This window comes from Salvelinus alpinus, chromosome 25 (genome assembly GCF_045679555.1).
Source record: "Salvelinus alpinus chromosome 25, SLU_Salpinus.1, whole genome shotgun sequence".
Taxonomy (NCBI): domain Eukaryota; kingdom Metazoa; phylum Chordata; class Actinopteri; order Salmoniformes; family Salmonidae; genus Salvelinus; species Salvelinus alpinus.
The window spans coordinates 22602406-22624930 of NC_092110.1; the positions used below are offsets into that span (position 1 = coordinate 22602406).

General features: G+C 43.7%; 1 protein-coding gene across 4 annotated transcripts in view; it reads right to left on the reverse strand.

The window, feature by feature from the left end:
* Window positions 1-22525, reverse strand: part of LOC139553640 (dnaJ homolog subfamily C member 17-like) — a 54580-nt gene extending 32055 nt beyond the window's left edge. For 2 of the 4 annotated variants that reach the window (XM_071366188.1, XM_071366186.1), the window contains exons 1-4: window positions 22321-22524; window positions 5571-5640; window positions 385-443; window positions 133-220 (exon numbers count right to left, since the gene is read on the reverse strand). In XM_071366188.1, coding sequence (XP_071222289.1) covers window positions 133-220; window positions 385-443; window positions 5571-5640; window positions 22321-22404 — 301 coding nt within the window. In that variant the 5' untranslated portion in view covers window positions 22405-22524. Of the gene's footprint in view, window positions 1-132; window positions 221-384; window positions 444-5570; window positions 5641-16315; window positions 16423-22320 lie in introns of those variants that run through there. The other 2 variants (XR_011670693.1, XM_071366187.1) reach the window with 2 other exon arrangements.

Below are 22525 nucleotides of genomic sequence, written 5' to 3' on the forward strand. Positions count from 1 at the left end.
ACACACACACACACACACACACACACACACACACACACACACACACACACACACACACGCACACACACACACACACACAGTTAGCATCATCCTGATAGCCAGTCTTGTGTTTTTAGGGGAAGGGTTGATCACCTAGCTTGATCTTCTTCCTCTTAGCATCTAGCTTGTTGTTTCTCTCCTCTGCTTGTTTCTTGGCAGCGCAGATCTTATCGTAAGCAGCCTGACACAGAGGAGAGGAGGACAGTTTGATGTGATAAACAGTTGGAGAGAAGAGAGAAAGAGGGTCTGGTGGTGGTATGGAGTGTGTGTGTGTGTGTGTGTGTGTGTGTGTGTGTGTGTGTGTGTGTGTGTGTGTCAGACAGACAGAAAGGACAGAAGTCTTACCCTGGCAGCAGCATCAGTCAGCACCTCTAGGGCCTGGGACAGCTGGTGGAAGAGATCAGCTGGGGAGGAAACACCAAGGACACTGTCATAAATCACTTTCGAAAAGCCACCTTTTTAGCCTTTTTATAAGTGATTGTTTTGCTTTCTATGTTCATTTATACATACTGCACTGTACTTACAGATAACTACCAAAATAAAGGAAACACTTGAGTAAATGAGTAAAAGCACGTGCTTCCACACAGGTGTGGTTTCTGAATGAATTAAGTAATTAACATCCCATCATGCTTAGGGTAATGTATAAAAATGGCTAGTTACCCATTACTGGATAGAAAAAGAGAGCTCATTGACTTTGAAAGAGGCGTCTCAAAGGAGCATAGTGGGATTAAAGTGTGTGCTTGTGTGTGTGATGGGAGATTCTGAAGCAGCGCCTGAGACAGCATTTTCCATCACCAAAACACAAAATTATGGAATTTCTCGTGAAAAAAATGGTGTCGCATCCCTCCAATAGAGTTCCAGACACTTGTAGAATCTACGCCAAGGCACAATGAATGTGGTCTGGCAGCTTGTGGCGGCACAACACCCTATATAAACAATTTGTTGGTGTTTCCTTTATTTTGTCAGTTACCAGTACATAGAAACATATACAATCTCAAATTCCTGCTCAGTGAGGACGTAATGGTAAGATGTGAGCGAGGGGACCATAGTGTATGTGTAGAATGTTAGCTTTAAAAACAACAACCAAATGGAACAAAGGCTAACAATACAATCTTAGTGAGCTGCTAACACGCAGGGGGAGGTCAGGAGGGAAGAGACTTGGTGGAGTGTGGAGGAAAGGACGGAAACGAGGCAGGGTTAAGAAACAAGCCGGCGTGTGCTCTGTGTGGTGTCTCTGTGCCAACGCGGGACCCGGGGCTGAGATAAACGGAGACATTTCCTGCATTAAAAGGTGCCTGGAGTCTCACGAAATCGGGTTCCTCTAATGATCCACCCGCACTTTTCCCACAAACCCACCCGGGCCTCTCAATCCATCTCCCATTAGGGAGCCCTAAAGGGACACAGGGCCAATCAAGAGTACCACGCAAACCTCCGGTGCTCGCCTCTATCCAACCTTCCAGCCCCAGACCCAGAACCGCAAACCCCCAGCCCATAACCGACCCCATTACCGCACTCTACTGCTCCAGCTTAATCATTCACTTATGGGAGTTTTTTTCTTCTTCTATCTAACGGGCATATACTTTTACTCCCTGTGAGGAAAGCAGCATAAACAGCAGGCTCTAGAGAGCTGCAAGTGGACGGGTCAACTTACCTACGCACATGGAATAGAGCTAGCTGAATCATTGGCTTGTGCAGCTCAGACTGTCACAGCACAGAGGGTGCATATAGGGGTGGGGATGGAAGATGACCCCCACCTCAACTCAACACCCCCCCATCCCACTTCGGGCTATAGTCTCAGGGCTCTTACCCTCTCATGTGAGTGGATAAATCACTGCATGTGATGTGGAAGTGCATATTCCTCACCATCTACTTCTCATTACAGAGCGATTTTATGCCACTCAGTCCCCTACTACCCCATTGTTTCCCGTTTCTTACTTAAATCAGGAAGAGTTAAAAGGAATCCAGCAACCGCACAAACCTCACTTGAAAACATGCCTCACAAATGGGCCTTTTTCCACCTGTCGCAGAATTATATAGAAATTTCCAAAACTGATTGTTGACATGTTTGTTGGTGACAGGCCGCGATGGGCCAGGGGGGCTGACAGGGGAAACGGTGGTCATTAGGGCCGGGACGATACCAGTATTGCGATACTTCTTCCATGGCATAAATGAAAAAGTTTTTGGTCCTTTAAAAACCTGCTGTATTTAAAATAGTGTGCTATAGCTTGGAAAATAAATGTGACTTTGGATGACAACATAATGATGTTTGTTTCCAACATTAGGGCTGTTTTTCTAAAGAAGTTAAATCCGAAGTGTTTTGTTTCCTTGTCACAAAACTAACGAGTATCACGATATTGGATATCGTCCCAAACATACTGGTCATACTGTCTGGCTGGGACTGGCCCAGGGGGCTGGAGGGCTTGTGGGAAGGCTCTGCTCTGCTTAGCCAGTCTGTAGAGGCCTGTGGCCGGCCTGTCTGGCAGCATGGCACAGAGGGGAGCAGACTGTAGAGGGGTTTTTATTAGGCAAGTAAGTTAAGAACAAATTCTTATTTTCAATGACAGCCTAGGAACAGTGGGTTAACTGCCTTGTTCAGGGGCAGAACGACAGAATTTTACCTTGTCAGCTCAGGGATTCGGTCTTGCAACCTTTCAGTTACAAGTCCAACGCTCTAACCTCTAGACTACCTGCCGCCCCAGGTAGTCTAGTCAAGGGATAAGGCGTCCGCATGCTTCCCAAATGAAACAGTTCGGAACAGTTTGTGCATACAGTGCCTTCGGAAAGTATTCAGACCCTTGACTAACATTTTGTTACAGACATATTCTAAAATGGATACATTTAAAAATCCTCAGCAGTCTACACACAATATCCCATACTGACAAAGCATAAACAGGTTTTTAGAAAACACAAATAACTTATTTACATAAGTATTCAGACCCTTTGCTATGAGACACGAAATTGAGCTCAGATGCATCCTGTTTCCATTGATCATCTTTGAGATGTTTCTACAACTTGGTGTCCAACTGTGGTAAATTCAATTGATTGGACATAATTTAGAAAAGGCACACGCCTGCCTATATAAGGTCCCACATTTGACAGTGCATGTCAGAGCAAAAACCAAGCCATGAGGTCGAAGGAATTGTCCGTAGAGCTCAGAGACAGGATCGTGTCGAGGCACAGATCTGGGGAAGGGTACCAAAAAATGTCTGCAGCATTGAAGGTCCCCAAGAACACAGTGGCCTCCATCATTCTTAAAATGGAAGAAGCTTGGAACCACCAACCACCCGGCCAAACTGAGCAATCGGGGGAGAAGGGCCTTGGTCAGGGAGGTGACCAAGTACCCGATGGTCACTCTGACAGATCTCCAGAGTTCCTCTGTGGAGATGGGGGAACCTTCCAGAAGGACAACCATCTCTGCAGCACTCCACCAATCAGGCCTTTATGTTAGAGTGGCCAGATGGAAGCTACTCCTCAGTAGAAGGCACATGACTGCCCGCTTGGGGTTTACCAAAAGTCACCTAAAGACACTCAGACCATGAGAAACAAGATTCTCTGGTCTGATGAAACCAAGATTTAACTATTGGCCTGAATGCCAAGCGTCACGTCTGGAGGAAATTTGACACCATCCCTATGGTAAAGATTGGTGGTGGCAGCATCATGTTTTGGGGACATTTTTCAGCAGCAGGGACTGGGAGACTAGTCAGGATCAAGGGAAAGATGAACGGAGCAAAGTACAGAGAGATCCTTGATGAAAACCTGCTCCAGAGTGCTCAGGACCTCAGACTGGGGCGAAGGTTCACCTTCCAACAGGACAATGACCCTAAGCACACAGCCAAGACAAAGCAGGAGTGGCTTCGGGACAAGTCTCTGCATGTCCTTGAGTCCGGACTTGAACCCGATCGAACATCTCTGGAAAGACCAGAAAATAGCTGTGGAGCAAACAATGGGTGAAACTCCCCAAATACAGATTGTAGTGTAATACCCAAGAAGACTCAAGGCTGTAATTGCTGCCAAAGGTGCTTCAAAGTACTGAGTAAAGGGTCTGAATAATTATGTAAATGTGATATTTCAGTTTTTCTTTTTTATATTATGGGATATTGTGTGTAGATTGATGAGGGGAAAACACAATTTAATCAATTTTAGAATAAACTGTAACCTAACAAAATGTGGAAAAAGTCGAGGTCTGAATACTTTCTGAAGGCACTGTATATTATGACAACATTTTGTGGTTTTTGTTCGTTTTGGACTTCGACAAAGGGTTTTTCAGCCGTTCGGGCACACTACATTTTTTATTGTGCTACCCCAAAGTCGGTAGCCAAAGTCTAAGCCCCCTTGTCGGCGATTGGTCAAAAGGTAGGGATTCGCCTCCCGGGTGGCGCAGTGGTCTAGGGCACTGCATCGCAGTGCTAGCTGCGCCACCAGAGTCTCTGGGTTCGCGCCCAGGCTCTGTCGCAGCCGGCCGCGACCGGGAGGTCCGTGGGGCGACGCACAATTGGCCTAGCGTCGTCCGGGTTAGGGAGGGTTTGGCCGGTAGGGATATCCTTGTCTCATCGCGCTCCAGCGACTCCTGTGGCGGGCCGGGCGCAGTGCGCGCTAACCAAGGGGGCCAGGTGCACGGTGTTTCCTCCGACACATTGGTGCGGCTGGCTTCCGGGTTGGAGGCGCGCTGTGTTAAGAAGCAGTGCGGCTTGGTTGGGTTGTGCTTCGGAGGACGCGTGGCTTTCGACCTTCGTCTCTCCCGAGCCCGTACGGGAGTTGTAGCGATGAGACAAGATAGTAATTACTAGCGATTGGATACCACGAAAATTGGGGAGAAAAGGGGATACAATTTTTAAAATAATAATAATTTTTAAAAAAAATTAATAAAAATATACAAATAAAAAGGTAGGGATTCTTCAATTAAGTCTTTGTTGTCATTCAATGGGAGACAACTCATCTTCATGCACATTTTTTCACTTGAGAAATATTGCACGAAACATCCTAGTCGGATGCAAAATTTCGCGACCAAGATCTCCTCGGCAAAAAACGTCAAGATTAATAACAGATTTATTGAGTTATTAATTCTGACTATTTTGAGGAAGTGTATACTGGCTACGGCGTCTGAAACTGGACAAACAGTATTATTTTTTATTATATTATTATTTATTTTTTCTCGTTTTTCAAGGCAAGGTCTTTTAAGGGAGTCTGCAAGGAAACGAGTCGTTCGGTTAGCTGAGCTTGGCTAGGCGCCAGCCGAACTGAAGCTTGCTGACACCTTGAGGGTGAGGCTTTAAAGAGGAGACTTCAGCATGGTCCCTGTTGATAGGGACACTGCACACAGGACATGAATATCCATGTTAACCTCCTAGTAATACAAGACGCTGAACACACGCTATTCTCTCAATGTGCGTCTGGTCAGAATCATGGATGTGGCTGGTGGTGATGGTGTTCAGGTTTTACAATCATCTACAGAGGAAGAAAGCCGACATACAAGGTGAGGAGAAGTGGACATTGTACCTAGGCTTTACTTGTGCCATGTCTTTTTCACTAACCTGCTTTTGGGTTGTCTGGGTTCTTGTCTGGATGGCATGTCAAGGCTTTCTGTCGGTAGGCTTTCTTGATCTACAGGAGAAAACGGGAAAATGAAATCAGAGTTATCGAGTATTTACTTTTTTAGTATGCATGGACTTGTCAGCACATTACTATTCTCATTGTTATGTCCCAGTCTACTATGTTCAGAAGTCTATTGAAATTATAAAAATGTTGATCTGTGGTGAATTTTCCAGCCAAAAAACAAGTCACCCTTGTCCAATAACCTCCAGCCAAAAAAAACTGTCCCTAGAGTGGATGAATATTTTTGTAGATGCATACAGTTAGTTCTTTATTTTTTTCAGCTTGGTTGGACTTTGTGGTAGCGACTGTATACTGTTGTTGTTTCAAAATAACGCCTACAGGGTTGTTTTTCCTGAATATTCTAAACCGCTGTATGCAGCTTGGCAATCTAGAATCGCTGAAATATATCTCCAACACCAATTACTCTTTTGCATGCCATCACTGGCACGAAACGTAAATGTGCATAAAAATGATGGTCCCCTGGAAACATAATAAAAATAGTAAAAGATTGATAAAACTACAGGGGGTGAAAAAGTGTTCAGTGGTTGATAGGGAGTTTAGGTTCAGTTTCACTGGGGGGGCCTAACAATATCTGCACCCATCCTTCGCTGTGCTTGTGATAATGTACTTTAAATAAAGATTGACTTGACTGCTGTCACCTTTATGCTGACAATGCTTTTTCAAGAAGGATAAATGTGGACTGTGTCGGCAGGAGAAGATGAGATTAGCTTCATTGGGGCCAGAAAAAAAGTTACAATAACATGCAAACAGCGTGCCATTGTCATCACGAAATTGGGAAGGCAGCCATTCATATCTTGGGTCTCAAGACAAAACATTTAAAAATATGAGCGACCAAATTAGGAAACAAAACAATACTTTGGAGCATTGCAATCTTAAGTGAGGTTTTAGTCCTTTTTTTTTTTTTACTCTGTTGTTCTCTGGAATGTTAACCGCGTTTCTTCGGCCCTTCTGCACGAGTTAATGACATGTTTTTCATTTGGCGAAGTCTACTCCACCAACGAGGAAGCAGGGCACATTGAGAGAGAGCAGCTCTCTGAAGAGACAGGAAGTGCAGAGCGCCCAGCTTTTCAAACCACTCCTCTATCCTTAATACAGCCCCCAGTAGTAATCAGCCCTGCCAGCATTCTGCATGCTTTCACCTCCTCCTCTCACCCTTGCTGCCAATCAATCAGATCCCGTCAATTGGAACTGGATAGATCAGGGACTCCTTTCTGTTCTGCACGCCTGGAACTTTTGCATTGGATGCCATCTACTCCGGCAAATGCAACGCTTCCCTGTGTGTCTATTGTTTTGCACTATTGTAACAGGAATGTGCCAGAACATACTGTGCAGACCGACCAACTGACTGACTGTTAGTGAACTGAATAGGATATGGTAATAAACTCAGCAAAAAAAGAAACGTCCTCTCCCTGTCAACTGCATTTATTTTCAGCAAACCTAACGTGTAAATATTTGTATGAACATGACAAGATTCAACAACAGACATAAACTGAACAAGTTCCACAGACATAAACTGAACAAGTTCCACAGACATGTGACTAACAGAAATGGAAAAATGTGTCCCTGAACAAAGGGGGGGGGTCAAAATCAAAAGTAACAGTCAGTATAAGGTGTGACCACCAGCTGCATTAAGTACTGCAGTGCATCTCCTTCTCATGGACTGCACCAGATTTGCCAGTTCTTGCTGTGAGATGTTACCCCACTCTTCCACCAAGGCACCTGCAAGTTCCCGGACATTTCTGGGGGAAATGGCCCTAGCCCTCACCCTCCGATCCAACAGGTCCCAGGCATGCTCAATGGGATTGAGATCCGGGCTCTTGGCTGGCCATGGCAGAATACTGACATTCCTGTCTTGCAGGAAATCACGCACAGAACGAGCAGTATGGCTGGAGAGTCATGCTTGTCATGCTGGAGGGTCATGTCAGGATGAGCCTACAGGAAGGGTACCACATGAGGGAAGAAGATGTCTTCCCTGTAACGCACAGCGTTGAGATTGCTTGCAATGACAACAAGCTCAGTCCAATGATGCTGTGACACACCGCCCAAGACCATGACGGACGCTCCACCTCCAAATCGACCTCGCTCCAGAGTATAGGCCTCGTGTAATGTTCATTCCTTCGATGAAAAACGCGAATCCGACCATCACCCCTGGTGAGACAAAACCGCGACTCGTCAGTGAAGAGCACTTTTTGCCAGTCCTGTTTGGTCCAGCGACGGTGGGTTTGTGCCCATAGGCGTCGTTGTTGCCAGTGATGTCTGATGAGGACCTGCCTTACAACAGGCCTACAAGACCTCAGTCCAGGGGTGGATGGGGGCAGAGCTGGCAGAGTGAACAGCATACATGCATCTCTCTCCTAATGGTGACTTTTGAACCAGTTCAGTAGGATGGCATTGTGAAGCTACACATTCTTACAGCCCTTCATTCAGGAGAGCACACTACATACAGTAATATGCAGGTCTGTGGAACTATTTCAAGCAGCAACACTTCCCCCTCAGCCTCCTACACCCTCTCCTCTGACTCTGGACTTCCAGTGAAACTGGGATAAACTGAAAATGATCGACACCGACCACTTATCGCAGGCCTTTTGCTGATATCATTCATTACAATAAGTAGCCTATACTAGAGAAATGTGAAGTTTGAAATTAAGTAAGTTTGCTAATGTGGGTGATGTTAATGGGACAATTGATGGCTACAACTGTCAAACTAGTAGTAGTTTAAAGGATAATACAATTTAAAAAACAGATGCAAATTAATGTTTTTAAAGTTATTCTATCATCACTTCATCATTATCTCATCAATTTAGACAATTTATTGAGATACAGATTTTCGTCCATATCACCCAGCTCTAACTTCCAGTCTCAATTCCCTTTCCTTTCCTCTACTAATCAGTCAGTCACTTTCTGCCCTGCTGCCTTTTTTGTCTCATCCCCTCTCCTGGACCACCCCCTCCTCTCATCATAATCTGTTTCACAGAGTTCAGCACATGGCCAGCACATTGCCTCAGCCGAGGAGTGAGTCAGCGGCAGATGTCCTGTTGAGCAGTGAGATGAGCGACATGAGGAGCTCCTGAGTTACACAGCACTGCCACTGCCCAAGAGAAACACCCGGCCAGCTGAAGAGGTCAGGTCGTGTCTTCAACTCACATAGCGGATTTTGCCATCATCAGACCAATTTAATAGGATTACGTGTCTCTGTCATTGTGTAAGGTCAAAGTAGGTTTCTCCAGCTGTCTCGACATCTAAAGAGCTCTTAAACAAGTGCAACCAGTCAACAAGGCCGCTGTGCTGAAAAGCATTCACGCTAGAAATTGTAACACTGCCAGTCAATCAAATCCCTCCGAGAGTGGCTACCTCACCTCTCTGGGGGAGGGGGAGGAAGAGATCCCCTCTGTGTTAATAACAGCCCATTTGGTGAATGCGTACCTCCCCCCGCCTCATCTCTCTATCCCTCATCTACTGCTGGCACATGAATACTGCTCCCCCAGCTCGGAATTTAGTTAAATAATACATGATTGCTCCCATCAATGCAGTAACACGCAAGCCCTAATTGAGGTAGAACCAGGATCCAAGTTTAGAGTTTGCTAATTCAGTGCTAAGTGAGAGTAGAAATCTCAGGTTGAGTGACAGGTCCTCCCTGAATGAGGAGGGTCAATAACTGTGCCAACTACGAGCCTACCGCTCATTACAGTTTTTTCCAGTGCTGGATATCCTAAATCAATTATGAGAGAAAGACCTCTTAAAGGATCCAATGAACCATAAGACTAATGAGGCCCAAGCTAGAATCAAGCCCATCCCTCACTCCTAAGCAGTGGGCTACTGTTCTTTACTTGCAGTACCAGCAGGCACACCGTAGCCCAATGGTTGGTGCCTGATGAAATCAAGCACTCTCTGCCACCCGCTGCCTGCCAGTCTTTACTGCATGCCCACACCTTGTCCTCATTACCCCAGTCTGTGGTGACTATTACAGCTGACAACTGGCCCCAGCAACCACAGCACTGCCCCAGCAGGGCCCCAACAGGACCCACATGGGTGGTTGATTAGGTAGCTGCCTGCTTTGCCATGGGGCCATCCTCCTTAATTACACTTATCTGGCCTTTATAGGAAATTATCAGCTAAAGAAAAAGATAAAGGGAGGGTAAGAAGGAGAAGGAGTACAAGGGAAAAACAAAACAAAACGATAAGAGCTACAGAGCATGGGGGTATAGAGTGGAAACTGTGTGTGTGTGCGTGCGTCTGCCTAGTAAGATATAATTGCAGTTCAGCTCCCAAAATGTGCACTGAGCTATGCTCGCCTGACAGGAAAATTTGTTTGGGACAGTGATACAATTAGCGTGAGTGGGGCCTGCCAAGGGCCAGCTGAGTTACCCACCCAAGGAAAGTGTCTTCTTCTACATGGATGCAGGCGACAGAGCACAAGGGTAGGATAAGTGTCACTCTATTCCCCCTCACTCCCTCAGCTAGCTACGCTACAGTACCATGAGTTACAGCTGTTTGTGCCATGGAGCCCAAATGTTACTGCAGTCAGGGCGCCAGACACGAAGAGCGATAGGAATGAGAGGAATGAGCTCCACATGCAATCGCTGCGTGTCATGATAACGTCCACAAAGACTTCTGCTGGTGAATGTCTGCACAGAACTCAGACAGCTAGATTGTGTCCACATATAAAACAGTCACGCTATATTGTGCTTTATTAGCCAACAGAAATAGCACCAGCAAGCCACATACAGTAGCTAAATCTTATTGAATTTGATTGTGCCTAAACTGTGTCCAGTCTTTTCTCTTCTTCTGCTCTTAGTAAGTAAAACAGCCACTTGTTTATCCCTGCTGATATGCATGACAATGTGGCTGAAAAGTGATAGCTAGCCTGTTTAACTGCGCAAAAGGAACTCCCAAGCTAACAACGAACATTCCCACAACTTTAGAGAATGTTCCCTTAAGAGTCACATTAGATTATTAATTAACAATTTCATAGGAATGTTCCAGTGATGTGCTAGGAATGTTTACAAGAGACCATTCCCTTAATGTCCAATTTAAATTACCCAGAACGTGGTTAACATGTTCTCAGAACTTAAGATATTAACTAGCTGTCGCCATTGGCGTCGGCTAACGGGGATCCTAATAAATCTAGACACGTTTCATGGGAATATTGCAAGAACATTCATGTGTCCAGTTCTGTGGGTTAGGAGAATATTCCATCAATGTCCAACCAAACACACACAGAACATGGTTGCCATGTTCTCAAAACATAAGATATTAACATTCTAGACACGTTTCTTGGGAAAGTTGCAAAAGCATGTTTATAAAAAAATATACACTACCGTTCAAAAGTTTGGGGTCACTTAGAAATTCTTCTTTTTGAAAGAAAATCTATTTTTTTGTCAATTAAAATAACATCAAACTGATCAGAAATACAGTGTAGACATTGTTAATGTTGTAAATGACTATTGAAGCTGGAAACGGCTGTTTTTTAATGGAATATCTACATAGGCGTACAGAGGCCCATTATCAGCAACCATCACTCCTGTGTTCCAATGGCACGTTGTGTTAGCTAATCCAAGTTTATAATTTTAAAAGGCTAATTGGTCATTAGAAAACCCTTTTTAGCACAGCTGAAAACTGTTGTTTCTGATTAAAGAAGCAATAAAACTGGCCTTCTTTAGACTAGTTGAGCATCAGCATTTGTGGGTTTGATTACAGGCTCAAAAGGACAAGAAACAAAATAACTTTCTTCTGAAACCCATCAGTCTATTCTTGTTCTGAGAAATGAAGGCTATTCAACAAAATATATTTTAGATTCTACAAAGTAGCCACCCTTACACACTCTTGGCATCCTCTCAATCAGCTTCACCTGGAATGCTTTTCCAACAGAAAGAGTTCCCACATATGCTGAGCACTTGTTGGCTGCTTTTCCTTCACTCTGCGGTTCAACTCATCCCAAACCATCTCAATTGGGTTGAGGTCGGGTGATTGCCAGGTCATCTGACGCAGCACTCCATCACTCCCCTTGGTCAAATAGCCCTACACAGCCTGGAGGTGTGTTGGTTCATTGTCCTGCTGAAAAACAAATGATAGTCCAAATAAGCGCAAACCAGATGGGATGGCGTATCACTGCAGAATGCTGTGGTAGCCATGCTGGTTAAGTGTGCCTTGAATTATAAATAAATCACAGACAGTGTCACCAGCAAAGCACCCCCACACCATCACACCTCTTCCTCCATGCTTCAAGGTGGGAACCACACATGCCGAGATCATCCGTTCACCTACTCTGCGTCTCACAAAGACACAGTAGTTGGAACCAAAAATCTAAAATTTGGACCACCGGTCTAATGTCCATTGCTCGTGTTTCTTGGCCCAAGCAAGTATCTTCTTCTTATTGGTGTCCTTTAGTAGTGGTTTCCTTGCAGCAATTCGACCACGAAGGCCTGATTCATGCAGTCTCCTCTGACTCAGATTGCAGCCCAAATAAATGCTTTACAGAGTTCAAGTAACAGACACATCTCAACATCAACTGTTCAGATTAGACTGGGTGAATGAATCATGGTCGAATTGCTGCATAGAAACCACTACTAAGGGACACCAATAAGAATAAGAGGCTTGCATTCTGCACCGATACGCCATCCCATCTGGTTTGCGCTTAGCGGGGCTATCATTTGTTTATCAACAGGACAATGACCCAAAACACACCTCCAGGCTGTGTAGGGCTATTTGACCAATAAGGAGTGATGGAGTGTTGCGTCAGATGACCTGGCCTCCACAATCACCTGACCTCAACCCAAATGAGATGGTTTGGGATGAGTTGGACTGCAGAGTGAAGGAAAAGCAGCCAACAAGTACTCAGCATATGTAGGAACTCCTTCAAGACTGTTGGAAAAGCATTCCTCATGAAGCTGGTTGGGAGAATGCCAAGAGTGTGCAAAGCTGTCATCAAGGCAAAGGGTGGCTACTTTGAAGAATCTAAAATATGTTTTGATTAGTTTGATTCCATATGTGTTATTTCATAGTTTTGATGTCATCACTATTATTCTACAATGTAGAAAATAGTAGAAATAAAGAAAAACCCTTGAATGTGTAGGTGTGTCCAAACTTTTGACTGGTACTGTATATTGCTAAGAATGTGAAAGTATGGTGACTCCCCAAGCGGGTCTCGAACCCAGGCCACCAACACTGTATAAATTAACATGCACAACGTAATCATGCATGTCAAAGGGTCAAATATGTAAGTTGAAAAGACTATGTTAAAAGCACTGTTTGTGTGTGTGTGTGTGTGTGTGTGTGTGTGTGTGTGTGTGTGTGTATATCCCTAACCTTGCACAGTCAAAAAAAAAAGCTTTGAATGGATCAGTGTTTCACCAACCAGGGTCTTGATGGGCTTGGCAACGATAATAAGGTATGATATGTAGTTATATTTTTTTTGGGGGGGGGGGGGGAATGGGCGTGTCTTTGGGACCATCAGGCAACGTCCTGACAACTGATACACAGAAATGTTCTTGCATCATTCCCATGAAACGTGTCTAGAACATAAATATGTTACATTCTGAGAACATGGCAACCACGTTCTGTGTATGTTTGGTGGGACATTGATGGAATATTCTCCTAACACTCAGAAAACGGGACACTCAAACAGAAGAACATTACGGGTAATATACCAATTCTAGGGAGAACGTTTAAAAGAAAATCTGGGTCCAGATAACGAGTCACTCGGTGACGTGCATAAACAACAGGTTCCGAGCTACCAACTCCAGCTCCCTGGCTATAATATCAGCAACCCAAAATGAGAGGAATTTCGATACCAGAGATAACGACAGATCATTCAAACCAGGAGGAGTAACAGGAAGCCGGGATACGTCAGGGAATGGTTTACAAGTTGTGGTAAGCCCACATTAACATGTTCCTGGAGGGGTATTTCCTCTCTCAATGATAAACAGCAGTCCTGCTGGTGTAGCATTGGGCAAAAACAACTGTGACAAAGTAGCTGTATTCATAGATTTCACCACTTGTTTTTAAGGCCTTCCAGTCTCCACACACTCACTTGTGTACACACTACAGCAAACTATCTATCCTGACCATCAGTAGACCTCACAGAACTTGACTCGCCATTTCGGGGACTCTTTCTGTCAAAGCCACAACCACCAACTTCCCCAACATACTCCTCTGGGGCGGATGGGACTTTGAAATCCAATTAAGAAATTAAGTTCTTCCCTCAATTTGGCAGCAATGTTAATTTCCTTCTGGCCTGCGGATTTTGAGAGCTGGAAACTTAACAAGAAGGTGGTTGTGAAAATTACTGGATTTAGGGACACACATGTAGGCCTATCACCCATGGAGCATGAATCTGAGCAGGTAAAATGGGACAAGGGAAGGGGAATCTTCCCAGAGTAAACCCAATACCCATGTCTGCACATAAAATCAATCAGACTAACCTGTTACATTCTGTTTCAATTGGGTGGAGCAGCTTTTTGCTTGAGCAAGCAATCAAACATGATACTTGTTGAACATGCAGATTGCAGTACAATTTATGATCTGCAAACAAAAGATATTGAGGCAGATAATTTGTTTCTTGAATTGATCCAAATGCTGGCTCAACCAGTTCTGTTTTGAAATAACTTGAGAGAATAGTGCTGCCAGAGACAGTGGCAACATGATGTATTGGCTAGGTTTATAAGCATGATTTATTATTTCAAAAGACATCTGGTCCAGGTGGTGTTGCCCTGCATCTGCATGTTTCCTTCATATGCTATGCCAGGGGTGTATTCATTACGGAAACAGTTTACCATTTAAGAACCAAATGGAAGCAAACAGCAGAACAAGCGTTTCTATTGGACAAATTCAGGTAGGTCCCTTAGGCTGTTGCGGAGACCGTATTACCGCCACATCGGCAGTCATGACCGCAGTAAAATTGCACGTTACCATTGAGTCACGATAATCTCCTACTACGCACTATGGACATGCTTTGGTAGTACCCAACTTGCTAACTACCATCAGGTCCTAAGTCTGGTACTCAGGGCTCTATTGTACCTCTAAGGAAGCACTCTGACATCAATGCAATGGAAATTCACATGAAACACATCAAAACAGTAGGCCTATCATACTTTTTAAACTCACCTCACTGTGATAATCAAGTTGAAGAAATAAGTTCAACAACAGGTTGAAACAGTGTAAAACATGGTTATTGTGGATGTTGTTTCGAAGCCTAACACAACAGACAGTGCTTTCTAAGGTGATAATTAATCATAAAAAAACATCCATATGCATATTAGAGCTTATGCATATGCAAGACTTATGAGCCCAAGCCCGAAAAAAAACTGAATTAAAACTATGATTGTGCCATTATACAATACATAGCCTACCGCACATTATACATGGAAGAAAAACATAAATCAAAATTGATTAAAGAAATGTTTGGTACATAATTGGTCTAGCCTACACTCCAAAATTAAACAAATTTGAGTCATCTCCTTTGAGTGAGGACTGTATTATTATGCATACTGAATGGACTGGTTACCTTGTGCACCAAAATGTCTATCCATGATCTGGTAGAGGACATAGCCCTAGGCGATGCTGTTGGTTTATTGATTATGCAGGGTGGCTTACTGTTAAGACTACAATTAGTGAATTTGTATTTGATTTAGAGTAGCCTAGTAATAGGGACTTTTATTTTATTTTCAGAATGAATTGAGTGACACATTATCTTCAGCTATACAGAATCTCACCACCATGCATTTCCATCTCCTCCTCTCGCTCCTTTATTCCCTTCTTCAGCGCGCAGACGGATTGTAAACAGTTTAGTGAAATATGTTTAGTTACGAAAACTTGTTACTATTGATGTTCCCGAACAGATTTCACTTGGTTTCCCAAACTAAGCACTGGGTAGCTTCAGGAACAAGATTTGAAAGCCCATGACATACAGAGTTTGGGCGGAATATCAACAGTCGGGCAGCGAGACCATGCTCCTCAAACAGTGCTTGATACGTGGAGTGAAAGTGTTCTTATACACTATATACAGTGGGGCAAAAAAGTATTTAGTCAGCCACCAATTGTGCAAGTTCTCCCACTTAAAAAAATGAGAGAGGCCTGTAATTTTCATCAAAGGTACACTTCAACTATGACAGACAAAATGAGAAAAACAATTCCAGAAAATCACATTGTAGGATTTTTTATTAATTTATTTGCAAATTATGGTGGAAAATAAGTATTTGGTCACCTACAAACAAGCAAGATTTCTGGCTCTCACAGACCTGTAACTTCTTCTTTAAGAGGCTCCTCTGTCCTCCACTCGTTACCTGTATTAATGGCACCTGTTTGAACTTGTTATCAGTATAAAAGACACCTGTCCACAACCTCAAACAGTCACACTCCAAACTCCACTATGGCCAAGACCAAAGAGCTGTCAAAGGACACCAGAAACAAAATTGTAGACCTGCACCAGGCTGGGAAGACTGAATCTGCAATAGGTAAGCAGCTTGGTTTGAAGAAATCAACTGTGGGCGCAATTATTAGGAAATGGAAGACATACAAGACCACTGATAATCTCCCTCGATCTGGAGCTCCACGCAAGATCTCACCCCGTGGGGTCAAAATGATCACAAGCAAAAAATCCCAGAACCACACGGGGGGACCTAGTGAATGACCTGCAGAGAGCTGGGACCAAAGTAACAAAGCCTACCATCAGTAACACACTACGCCGCCAGGGACTCAAATCCTGCAGTGCCAGACGTGTCCCCCTGCTTAAGCCAGTACATGTCCAGGCCTGTCTGAAGTTTGCTAGAGAGCATTTGGATGATCTAGAAGAAGATTGGGAGAATGTCATATGGTCAGATGAAACCAAAATAGAACTTTTTGGTAAAAACTCAACTCGTCGTGTTTCCACCATAATTTTCAAATAAATTCATTAAAAATCCTACAATGTGAATTTCTGGATTTTTTTTCTCTCATTTTGTCTGTCATAGTTGAAGTGTACCTATGATGAAAATTACAGGCCTCTCATCTTTTTAAGTGGGAGAACTTGCACAATTGGTGGCTGACTAAATACTTTTTTGCCCCACTGTATAGAAAAGTATGTGGACACCCATTCAAATTAGTGGATTCGGCTATTTCTGCAACACCCGTTGCTGACTGGTGTATAAAAATCGAGCACACAGACATGAAATCTCCATAGACAAACTTTGAAGATGGCGCCGACGGAGATGGCAGCTTCGCGACTAGCTCTTAGAAAACTTTGCAGGAAACTTTGCCACGGCCGTTGACATCCCACCTCAACGGCCCTCAAAGAACTTCACTGGACTTTATGCAAACTGGAAACCACATATCCTGAGGACGCATTTATTGTAGCTGGGGATTTTAACAAAGCAAATCTGAGGACTAGGCTGCCGAAGCTCTATCAACATATCGACTGTACTACTCGCGCTGCTAAGACTCTCGACCATTGCTATTCAAACTTCCGGAATGCTTACAAGGCCCTCCCCCGACCTCCTTTCGGCAAATCTGACCACATCTCCATCTTGCTCCTCCCGTCATATAGGCAGAACCTCAAACAGGAAGTACCCGTGCTTCAAACTATTCAACACTGGTCTGACCAAACAGAATCCACGCTTCAGAATGTTTTGATCACGTGGACTGGGATATGTCCCATGTAGCTTGCGAAAATAATCTAGACGCATACACGGATACGGTGACTGAGTTTATAAGGAAGTGTATTGAAGATGTAGTACCCACTGTGACAATTAAAACCTACCCTAACCAGAAACCGTGAATAGATGGTAGCATTCGCACGAAACGGAAATCATGAACCACTGCATTTAACCATGGCAAGGTGACTGGTAATATGGCAGAATATAAACAGTGTAGTTATTCACTCCGCAAGGCAATCAAACAAGCTAAACGTCAGTATAGAGATAAAGTGGAGTCGCAATTCAACGGCTCAGAAACGAGACGTATGTGGCAGGGACTACAGACAATCACGGACTACAAAAGGAAAACCAGCCACATCGCCGAGACCGACGTCTTGCTTACGGACAGGCTAAACACATTCTTTGCACACTTTGAGGATGGCACAGTGCCACCGACGCGGCCTGATACCAAGGACTGTGGGCTCTCCTTCTCCGTGGCAGACGTGAGTAAAACCCTCGCAAGGCTGCTGGCCCAGACGGCATCTCTAGCCGCGTCCTCAGAGCATGTGCAGACCAGCTGGCTGGTGTGTTCACGGACATATTCAATCTCTCTCTATCCCAGTCTGTTGTCCCCACATGCTTCAAGATGGCCACCATTGTTATTGTACCCAAGAAAGCTAAGGTAACTGAACTAAATGACTAGCACTCACTTCTGTCATCACAAAGTGCTTTGAGAGACTAGTCAAGGATCATATTACCTCTACCTTACCTGCCACCCTAGACCCACTTTGATTTTCTTACCACCCCAATAGATCCACAGATGATGCAATCGCCATCACTCTGCAAACTGCCCTATTCCATCTGCACAAGAGGAATACCTATGTAAGAATGCTGTTTATTGACTATAGCTCAGCATTCAACACCATAGTACCCTCCAAGCTCATCATTAAGCTTGAGGCCCTGGGTCTGAACCCGGCCCTGTGCAACTGGGTCTTGGACTTCCTGATGGGCCGACCCCCAGGTGGTGAAGGTAGGAAGCATCCCCTCCACTCCGCTGATCCTCAACACTGGGGCCCCACAAGGGTGCGTGCTCAGCCCCCTCCTGTACTCCCTGTTCAACCATGACTGCGTGGCCAAGCACACCTCTAACTCAGTCATCAAGTTACCAGATGACACAACAGTAGTAGGCTTGATTACCAACAATGACGAGACAGCCTACAGGGAGGAGGTGAGGGCTCAGGGAGTGTGGTGCCTGGAAAATAACCTCTCACTCAACGTCAACAAAACAAAGGAGATGATTGTGGACTTCAGGAAACAGCAGAGGGTGCACCCCCCTATCTACATCAACGGGACCGCAGTGGAGAAGGAAAGCTTCAAATTCCTTGGCGTACACATCACTGACAAACTGAAATGGACCACCCACACAGACAGTGTGGTGAAGAAGGTGCAACAGAGCCTCTTCAACCTCAGGAGGCTGAAGAAATTTGGCTTGTCACCTAACACCCTCAAACTTTTACAGACGCACAATTGAAAGCATCCTGTCGGGCTGTATCACCGCCTGGTACGGCAACTGCACCGCCCGGTACGGCAACTGCCCCCCCCGCAACCGCAAGGCTCTCCAGAGGGTTGTGTGGTCTGACCAACGCATTACCAGAGGGAAACTACTCACCCTCCAGGAGACCTACAGCACCCGATGTCACAGGAAGGCCAAAAAGATAATCAAGGACATCAACCACCCGAGCCACTGCCTGTTCACCTGGCTATCATCTAAAAGGCGAGGTCAGTACAGGCGCATCAAAGCTGGGACCAGGAGACTGAAAAACAGCTTCTATCAAGGCCATCAGACTGTTAAACAGCCATCATTAGCACATTAGAGGCTGCTGCCTATTAGGCATACACTAGAAATCACTGGCCACTTTAAGGAATGGAACACTAGTCACTTTAATAATGTTTACATGTCTGGCATTACTCATCTCATATGTATATACTGTATTCTATTCAACTGTATCTTAGTCTGGTTCCGCTCTGACATCGCCCGTCCATATGTATATAGTCTTAATTCATTCCTACTTAGATGTGTGTATAGGGTATATGTTGTGTAATTTGTTAGATATTACTTGTTAGATATTACTGCACTGTCGGAGCTAGAAGCACAAGCATTTCGCTACACCCACAATAACATCTGCTAATCACATGTAGGTGACCAATCAAATTTGTTTTGACAGCAGAATGACCTTACTGAAGAGCTCAGTGACTTTCAACATGGCACCGTCATATTATGCCACCTTTCCAACAAGTAAGTTTGTAAAATTTCTGCTGTACTAGAGCTGTCCCGGTCAACTGTAGGTGCTGTGAAGTGAAGTGATAGGCCACACAAGCTCACAGAAAGGGACCACCAAGTGCTGAAGCACAGAGTGCGTAAAAATCATCTTTCCTCGGTTTCAACACTCACTACCTAGTTCCAAACTGCCTCGAAGCAACGTCAACACAAGAACTTTGTCAGGAGCTTCATGAAATGGGTTTCCATGGCTGAGCAGCCGCACACAAGCGCCAAGATTACCATGTGCAATGCAGGCGTCGACTGGAGTGCTGTAAAGCTCACCGCCATTGAACTCTGGAGCAGTGGAAACGCGTTATCTGGAGTGATGAATCACGCGTCACCATCTGGCAGTCCGATGGACAAATCTGGGTTTGGCAGATGCCAGGAGAACGCTACCTGCCCGAATACATAGTGCCAATGGTAAAGTTTGGTAGAGGAAGAATAATGGTCTGGGGCTGTTTTTCATGGTTTGGGATAGGCCCCTTAGTTCCAATGAAGGGAAATCTTAATGCTACAGCATACAATGACATTCTAGACGATTCTGTGCTTCCAACTTTGTGGCAACAGTTTGGGATGGCCCTTTCCTGTTTCAGCATGCATAACAATGTCCCCATGCACAAAGCAAGGTCCATGCAGAAATGGTTTGTCGAGATCAGTGTGGTAGAACTTGACTGGCCTGCACAGAGTCCTGACCTCAACCCCATCAAACTTATTTTACATATTAGTAAAGACAAGATTAAATTGAGAATAGTTTGATGGGTGAAAATATGATCACTTGATAAGAGAACAGCTGTCCGCCTGAGGCAAGCAGAGTGCAAGCTTTTGTTGCTACTTTCTCAAATCATCAATAGGCTATAGTCGCATTATGCAGCCCATATACGTTTTAATTTCTAAGGCATTCTAAGGTTTGTATAATTCACAACTAAAGTTGCTAAATAACTCAAAATCCAGCATATAGGACCTGTGTCAAATTATCAACATAGCCACTTCATATGCGCACTCGCTCTGTAAAGGGAAAAATATCCTTTCTATTTTAATAAGCTAAATTAATTTATATTCTTTTTACTATTTAATCTGATAAAATAATAGCACTTATAAGCATATCTTGTCAGCTAAATTAACAAGCCTACAGCCTATGGCATGGGAGCATAGCCAGATAACATAGGCCTACAGTAGGCAAACTCTTTCTGTTCTTCTGAAATACATTTTCTTTATATCATGTTTCTTTAGATCTGACTGAAATAAATAATGGATTTATATTAAATAGATTAGACTTTTTTTAAATGCAGATGTTCCAAAGGTGGACATCAGCGGCTAGTATGTGTGGAGGCCTGAAGATGCTAAAAGTGTTTTTGTTAATTAAAGGTCAATTACCGTGAGACCGGTAGTCTTTTGCATGACAATAACCTGCAGACAAAATTTTATGACCGCCGCAGCCCTATCAAAAGTCCCTCCCTGTTCCGTTTGCTTCCGTTTGAGAAACGTTTTGCAACAGAATCGGCGGGATGAATAGATCCCTGCAGCATCCCAATCAGTGGAGTAAAGTACTTAAGTAAAAATACTTTAAAGTACTACTTAAGTCGTTTTTTGGGGTATATTTTTTACTTTAATACATTCCTAAAGAAAATAATGTGCTTTTTACTCCATACATTTTCCCTGACACCCAAAATTACTTGTTACATAATTAATGCTCAGCAGGACAGGAAAATGGTCCAATTCACACATCAAGAGAGCATCCCTGCCTCTGATCTGGCGAACTCACTAAACACAAATGCTTAATTTGTAAATGATGTCTAAGTGTTAGTGTGCCCCTGGATATCCGTAAATAAATCTATATAATAAAATAGTGCCGTCTGTTTTGCTTAATATAAAGGATTTGTAATTATTTTTAATTTTACTTTTGATACTTAAGTATATTTTAGTCATTACATTTACTTGTGATACTTAAGTATATTTAAAACCAAATACTTTTAGACTTTTACTCAATTAGTATTTTACTGCGTGACTTTCACTTTTACTTGAGTCACCTTAACAGAAAATATATCTTTACTTTTACTCAAGTATGACAATTGGGTACGTTTTCCACCACTGCTCTGAAAAAAAAACGTCATCATTCATAGGACTACTAAATTACATAGAATTGTGAATGGTACTATGCTGCCACTTAGTGGCCATTTGAAGATATTTTACTCGTAGAACACACAGGGCAAGTTGTACCGATGCACCAAATCTGGAACCAACAGGACTCTGAACAGCTTCTACCCCAAGCCATAAGACTGCTAAACAGTTAACCAAACAGCTACCCCAGACTATCTGCATTGACCGACCCATTTTTGCACAAACTTTTTTGACTGCTGCTACTGTTCATTATCTGTCACTTTATTCCTAGTTTTATGACCATATACATCGACTCGGTACTGGAACCCCGTGTATATAGCCAAGTTATCGTTTTACTCATTGTGTATAATTATTAACGTGTAGTTACGTGTTTTACTTTCAATTATTTATCTATTTTATATCTCTGAAATGTTGGGAAGGGCCCGTAGGTAAGCATTTCACTGTAGTCTACACCTGTTTTTTACGAAGCATGTAACGAATACATTTTATTTGTACTGTACCAACTTCAAAGCAACTAGCTAGCTAAACTACTCATAAGCTACAAGGCGTCAAAATTTGCAAGCAATCTAACGTTGGCTAGCTAGCCTAGTTAGAATCTTAGCAAGTTAGCTAGCTATCACTCACCTCTTTCGCCGTCGCTGTGCCTTCTATACCCAGTAGACCATACAGGTCCATCTGCAAAAGGTCTTTCGCCTTATTTCCTGTCATTTTATCTTTATTTCTTACAATAAAATAACAAAACAAACGTAATATCAACGTCCTGAAGATGTTTGTTGTTGTAGCATTTGGGTTGGACGTTTTGAACTTTCAACTCTGACGCATCCACTTC